Source organism: Microtus ochrogaster, chromosome 8 (assembly GCF_000317375.1).
Source record: "Microtus ochrogaster isolate Prairie Vole_2 chromosome 8, MicOch1.0, whole genome shotgun sequence".
NCBI lineage: Eukaryota > Metazoa > Chordata > Mammalia > Rodentia > Cricetidae > Microtus > Microtus ochrogaster.
The window spans coordinates 72,685,812-72,692,642 of NC_022015.1; the positions used below are offsets into that span (position 1 = coordinate 72,685,812).

General features: G+C 55.8%; 1 protein-coding gene across 1 annotated transcript; it reads left to right on the forward strand.

The window, feature by feature from the left end:
* Positions 1-2,076: 2,076 nt before the first annotated feature.
* Kazald1 (Kazal type serine peptidase inhibitor domain 1) lies at positions 2,077-5,123 on the forward strand. Its single transcript, XM_005352356.3, has 5 exons — positions 2,077-2,192; positions 2,600-3,146; positions 4,193-4,353; positions 4,437-4,584; positions 4,709-5,123. Exons 2-5 carry the CDS (start codon positions 2,618-2,620, stop codon positions 4,801-4,803), a joined length of 933 nt encoding a protein of 310 aa, XP_005352413.1. The 5' UTR covers positions 2,077-2,192; positions 2,600-2,617; the 3' UTR covers positions 4,804-5,123.
* The last annotated feature ends 1,708 nt before the right edge of the window (positions 5,124-6,831 follow it).

Here is a 6,831-nt window from a genome sequence, read left to right on the forward strand (position 1 = left end):
CCCAGTCAGTGGGTTGCCTTTTTGTCTTAGTGACAGTGTCCTTTGCTTTACAGAAGCTTCTCAGTCTCAGGAGGTCCCATTTATTCAATGAGGCTGTTTAACGTGTTTTAAAAGGGACGCAATAGGTAAAGTGTCCGATGATGAGCATATGGGAATCCGACTAGCTAGGCTTTCAAACTGTTTTATGCGAACAAATCTATTCCAAAATATTACAGGGTTGGAACTGCAGTCCAGAGACATAGTTCTGACTTAACATATAAAAGGCTCCCGGTTTACTCGTCAGCATCACAAAAGTTACAGTAATAAGTTTTTCAACGTTACAGTGGATCCCTAGTGTAAATAGTATGCACTGTCATTAGTCCCAGCTGCTGCAAGCCCACCAGAGGGCGCTCGTTCTCCGTCGATTTAATCCCTAGCCTCTCATTAGTGGCAGAAACAGATAAAAGTCATCTTTCAGAGTCGGGGAGTCTTTCACTTTTAATGCACAAGAACTTACTTAGCAGCCAGTCGCGGGGGGTAGGGAGTCCTAAAACACAGTGGTGAATTAGGCGTGGTTTCTACCAGAAGCGCAATGTGTAGCCAAACACCGGTAACACAAACACCGGTAACGATGAGGTGGAAGGAACGCCTAGGACCCTGACGCTGGCGAGTTTGAAAGAGGCTCCTGGCGCTGGAAGCTCACGGTTCAGCTACATCTCCTGGACCGCTCCCCCCTACGGCGGGGGACGATCGCCGCCCCAAGGAGCACTGTCAGCCATGGCTAGGGACCCCAAGAGTGCGCCCATCCCTCCGCTAGGCAAGCGCTCCTCTTCCAGAACACTCTGCAGCCCTCGGTTCCCTTCCGCCCAGGGATGGCCTAGAACTACCGTTAACATCTGCTTGTTCCCGTTCCTTTCTGCCTTAAAACCCGCGGGCTTTTCTTCAGCATGCCTATTTTCACGTTCCGATTCTCGCGACTGTTCCGAAACCTCGCGTGACACTGGCTTCCCGTCTCCTCGGAGTTTGGGATTGTCAGTGTACAGTTCTCGTCCACCTCCGTCAGAAACCCTCTGGCCAGGAGCAGCGTCTGTGCGGACGGAATGGTCCTTTGCGGAGGGCTTGGTCGAGCTCACACCGGAGAGAGAGCTGTCTCAGGCCGCAGTACCGCCAGGGCGGTGGGCCCGTGCGCATGCGCAGTCGGGGGCATGTGCCGTATCCTGGGCGGAGCCTAGACAAGCCCCGCCCCTCTCGCCCAACCCGAGTTTCCTCCCCCTCGGTGGAGTGCGACTTCTGGAAGTTGTTTGGGGGCCGCAGGGGCGGAGCCTGCCTTTCTCAGGGTAGTGGGCGGGTCTCCGGGGATGCTTTGCTTCCTGACCTCAGCCCGAAGTGCCACCGTGGCGTTGGTGGCCGTCTCCAGGCAGAACGCTTCAGGCCCTGCGATCCTCAAATTTGCAACCTGTAATCCGGACCCCGAGAGACGCCCTAAAGGGAGTCGCCCGTCGGCCTTTCTGCGGCCGCTAGCCAGTTCCGACCTCTAATCACAGGGCTCCTCGCGGGTCCAAGCACCTGCCCTAAAGTAGGAGGGAGGTGACCAGATGTGGGATGGCAGATAGATGCGCCCCGGTGGAGAAACTGGGTGGGCACAGCCACACACTATCCCGGAGGAAGCCGGCCCTGGGCCTGCCCTCCAGAGACACCCAAACATCAACGTAAAATTTCTTAGCAACAGAACCCCATCCTTCTTCCTATTATGCATGCAGCTGTTTGCCGCTCGCAGAAACTAAATGAGATGAGACAGGACCTAGGGGTTCAGCCAACAGTTTGAGATCCTCTGCCATTCCCACCCCTACTCTTCGTCCCTACACACCCTTGCTTTCCTAGCTTCGGTATCCGGTTGCGGCTGCTCTGAGCGCTCACAGTGACTATGGGCTAGGGTGAAAGTAAAAGGCGCAGGGAGGGTCCCTGTAGGCACCGGGGTAAAATTACCGGTCTCAGAACCTGGGAAGAAGGCGGGTATTCTAGGGGCGGGGAGAGGGCGCGGAGGAGCTTCTCTTTGACTCTCTGTCTGTGGCTGCCAGAGATTCCCGAAGAAAGCAGAGGTGGCTAGCGGGTCTGGCTGGCCGTGCGTGCATCTCTTTCCGTTCCCCTGCCTGTTCTTTAGGATTGGAAATCGAAATCACAGCTGTTACGAAGGGCCTAATCCAAGGCACTAGGTGAGTCGCTGGGCTCCCACAGCATCATCACCTAACCTGGACTTACTTCATGTGTAGTTTTATACACCTCGGGCAATGGTGCATCAAAGTTGGGTGTTTTATGGAGATGGTTCGCGTGTGTGCCTGTATGTGCATGTGTGTAGACATTCATGCGTGTTAGGGACCATATCCTAACCTTTATCACCCTTTCTCTCTGCCTTCACTCTCTATCCCCCAAGACCAGTTCAATCAATCTCCAGTGAGTAACCAGGCCTCTTTGGTGGGGCTTCTGGTTGGCTCCAAGATAGCAGAGGAAGCGGCAATGTTAGAAACAAGCTTTTGTACGAGGAGCAGTCTTTTGTACGAGGCTGGTCTTTCCGAATTGGGTTTATTTCTGACCTTCGGACCTGGCTTCCCTCTCCTGGCAGGGTGCCACCTACGCGCTGATGCCTCGAATGCTCACAGGGCTTCCAGCTAACCATGCTGCACCAACTCTGGCGCTGCCCCTGCTACTGTTACTGCTGGTGCTGTGGACCCCGCTCCCCAATAGCGCGAGGCGGTCCACAGGCACTGATTACTTGCGGCGAGGCTGGCTGCGGCTACTATCCGAGGGCGGGGGCTGTGCTCCCTGCCGGCCAGAAGAGTGCGCTGCGCCGCGGGGCTGCCTAGCAGGCCGGGTGCAGGATGCGTGCGGTTGCTGCTGGGAATGCGCCAACCTGGAGGGCCAGCTCTGCGATCTGGACCCGAGCGCCAACTTCTACGGGCGCTGTGGTGAGCAGCTCGAGTGCCGGCTGGAAGCGGGCGGTGACCTGAGCCGAGGAGAGGTGCCGGAGCCGCTGTGTGTCTGTCGCTCGCAGCGCCCACTCTGTGGTTCCGACGGCCGCACCTACGCGCAGATCTGCCGCCTGCAAGAGGCCGCCGGCGCTCGGCCTGATGCTAACCTCACTGTGGTGCATCCAGGGCCCTGCGAATCGGGTACGCAAACCCAGGGCTCTTTGTACCAGGACTCGCACTTCCTAAAGGCACCGGTCCCCGACAGCTTTGGTCAACAGAGTGAAAAGATGAGTGAGCCCTAGAGCCTCAAAGGCTGCCAACTAAAACGCAGGTCGAGATCTGTTGCAGGTTTGATGTAATGAGCTGCTGAGAACCCTATCCAGACTGGCAGGGACCGGTCTCGGAGGAAAAAGGCACTTAGCCAATAGCTGGGTCAGAAATGAAAAGACTTCCCCCAACCCCCAAGCTTTTGCCCAGACTGCTGGAGAGGGATTCCTGTGAGACGCAGCCTGTTAACCCAAGGTCCCGCCTACCCCTTTTCTCTAGCATTTAGGGATTAGGGAAAGGAAGACGGCTTCTTGCTTCTCTCGCCCCCCATCCTTGGGCTTGGGGTTGGAGGATGTTCAAGGCTGAGGTTTTCTTTGGCGGCTCTCACTTCCTCAGCCTCTACCTAACCAAGTCTTGTTGGACTGGAGTAGCAAGGAAAACAAACGCGCCACCAGGGGGTCCCAGCAGTTTCCCCGGTGCATCCAGGTGGTTTCAGGTTCCCTGCCTCGGCACTAGTCCCACCTCCGCCTGCTCGGAGCCCAGCTCGTGTCACATTCTCACGACATTTGGAATGTGGCTGCACTTCAGGCCTTTGGGAACTGGGCCCGGTTAGAAAAGGGGAAAGGAGGGAGAGCGGTGTTGGTTACAGAGCCCGTAGGAAAGGGGCCCCAGGGTGGAATGAGGACAGGGGAGCAGTCTGGGACAGTGTGTGATTGCTCAGCTAAGCTATGGGTCTGAAGGCCTGTTTGTGCAATTTGCACACTGCTTTGTGTACCTGTGCGTCTCTACCTGCTTTTGTGCTCTCGTGTGTATCTGCCCCTACGTTGGTCTCTGTCTGTGCTTATGGCATGTTTTCTTTGCAAATATGTGTTGACCTCAGCATGAGTTGTGTTGTGTTCTGTGAATTTGTAAATTGCGTTCTTGCTGAGCTGGATACAACTTCCTGTTCTCAAGCCTCACCCTTCCATCCCCTGCCCCAGAACCCCAGATCGTGTCACAGCCCCACAATATTTGGAATGTGACTGGACAGGATGTCATCTTTGGCTGCGAGGTGTTTGCCTATCCCATGGCCTCCATTGAGTGGAGGAAAGATGGTTTGGACATGCAGCTGCCAGGGGATGACCCCCATATCTCTGTACAGGTAGGAACAGGGAGCAGGGGGCGTACTCCCGGAAAACCTAAGGCTTCCCCAAATGACCTTGCTGACAACACATCTGGCTCCAGTTTAGGGGTGGACCTCAGAAGTTTGAGGTGACCGGCTGGCTACAGATTCAGGCTTTGCGTCCTAGTGATGAGGGCACCTACCGCTGCCTTGCCCGCAATGCCCTGGGCCAAGTCGAAGCCTCTGCTACCCTGACTGTGCTCACACTAGGTAAGGGAGCCCTGAGCTCGGAGCTCTGGACACCGGGAGGATGGGGTGTTTTAGGACCCTTCCCACACCGACGTGTTTGCATCACCAGGGTCCCTTCTCATCTTTCTCCATCACGTGTTTGCAGACCAGCTCAACGCCACAGGATTCTCCCAGCTGCAATCGATGAAGTCGGTTCCCGAGGAAGAGGCAGACAATGAAGAGCTGGAGGATTACTACTAGGTCCAGCTCTCTGATCTGTGCCGTGGGCGTGTGGATATAGTAGCTACCCCTGCTGTGGAGAAGACATGGAGAAGACCGGACAGGGCGAGCAGGGTCCTTTCATGGATTGTAGCCTCAGTTTCCCCTCTCCTCAGAACTCATCTCCCAGAAGCTTCCCACCTAGGGCACTTACTAACCATACCTCTTTCTGTGAGAGCACAGTGGAACTGATCTAGCTCAGTGCAGCGATAAGGCTAGGCCAGCTTCTAGTCTTGTGCTGCTCTAGTGGACAAAGCCCACCCAGCCTGTGACTAGACACAGTGGGCACCAATAAAAAAATATAGACAAACCGAGCCACACTGCTGCAAACAGTTCTTACAGATGTACACATGGAGACCACACACTCCTGAGTGGCCCCCTACTTCAACAGGATTCTGGCTTGTAGTGATTGCAAACCCTAAACACAGGTCTGTTCTGTGAGCTCAGGCCTATACTGTTCTCAAATGTGGGATCCTAGAGCCTCTGGTTGGAGGGTGGGCAGAAGTTATCCCCATCCCCGCACAGATCCCACCCCTAACCCCTGTTGGTATAGGGATAGGTTACCTGTTCCCTAGTCCTTATTCTTGTCTCCTCCCCAGGTCTATGTGAGTGGAACCCCAATAGGAATGCTTAAACTGAGTGATTGGGGCACCCGTATTAGCCACACCCTTCCTCTGCTCCCCTCCCATTTCCCAGTTGAACCCGAAGTCATAGTAACCCTATTTCTAACTGTCCCAGTGGTGACCTGTCTTACCTGATTTGAGGTCCTTAACAAAAGCGCTCTTTGGCCTAAATCTCTCCTTCTATTCTCTGTACCTAGCCCGGGGACACTGGGGAGTTTATGAAATTGCCTAAGGATAGGTTGGAGTTAGTCACCAGGCCAAGATGTGGTGTGTGGAAAGGGACGACCTCCTACGCGCCTGGGTTCCGCCCGGAGCTGGCGCCACCGTGGGGAGGAACGGCTCTTGGCTCTGTGTCTGGGTTTGTCTTGTGGGACCCAACGCAGGCAGGGACCTCTGGGAGGGGCGTGGCCTGGAACCCCATCCTGGGGCCTGGTTACCCTTCGGTCGTGTTTGCACTGTAACTTTAAATGTCTCTGCCTGGCGGCAGCCACTTTCCCAATAGGATTCTCACGGTGGTCCCCAGTAAACGCACTCCGTTGCTTGGGAGGAGCACTTGCAGCGAACTGCTAGGGAATAGGAGAGTGGAAGAGTCTGGGTCGAGCCGGCCTGCGGCGTGGGGGGCGTCTTGCTGTGTGATCTCAAGAATGTCCGCTCCACCCTTCGAGAAGGGACCTGGATTGGGTCCCTGAGTCCACCGTAGCTTGTTCTTTGCTCTGCGGGGGCTCCAAGGTGCCCCTGTGGCTTGCCTGTCCCCTCTCACCCATCTGCAGAACATGGGCTGGTTCTTCGCCCAAACCCGAGTCTGTTGTGTCGGCAGCCTCTACAGGGAGTAACCTCCTTGGGCCCTCAGTTTCTCCTTCTGCCTCCTTGAGGATTTAGGCCTCGACGCCTGGAGTGGAAGAACGCGCTGCGGCCCACCGCTTTCATCCTCCCTGCACCCCGCCTTTGCTGCAGAAGACCGGGTTTAATAATGTCGCTGGAAAGTGACACGCGATTTATTATTAAAGTAATGCGGGCGCGGGGACGGGAAAGGTTTAATAAACGCGCTGAGATGCCTAGGATTATTCACCGCAAATAAATGAGAGCGCGGGCGGTGTTTTAATAAATAATTTCCCGCGGCTCCCGAGGGAGGAAAGGGGCGGAGGATGGGGGAGCTGAGCGGCTGCGGGAACTCCCGGCTCCGCAGCCCCACGGGTTTCTAAGCCTCCTTCAGTAGATGGCTCACAGCCGCGGTGTGCTGTTCCTGGAGAGCCGAAGCAGAGAGGCCCAGGCCTGGAGGTGGGAGATGTCCTATGCAGCACCACCCTACCCCCAGCGCCCACCTCTGAGACTTTAAGTCTTTTGCCCAAGAAGTAGCAAATGAGTTCCATTCTGTGCGCACCCGGAG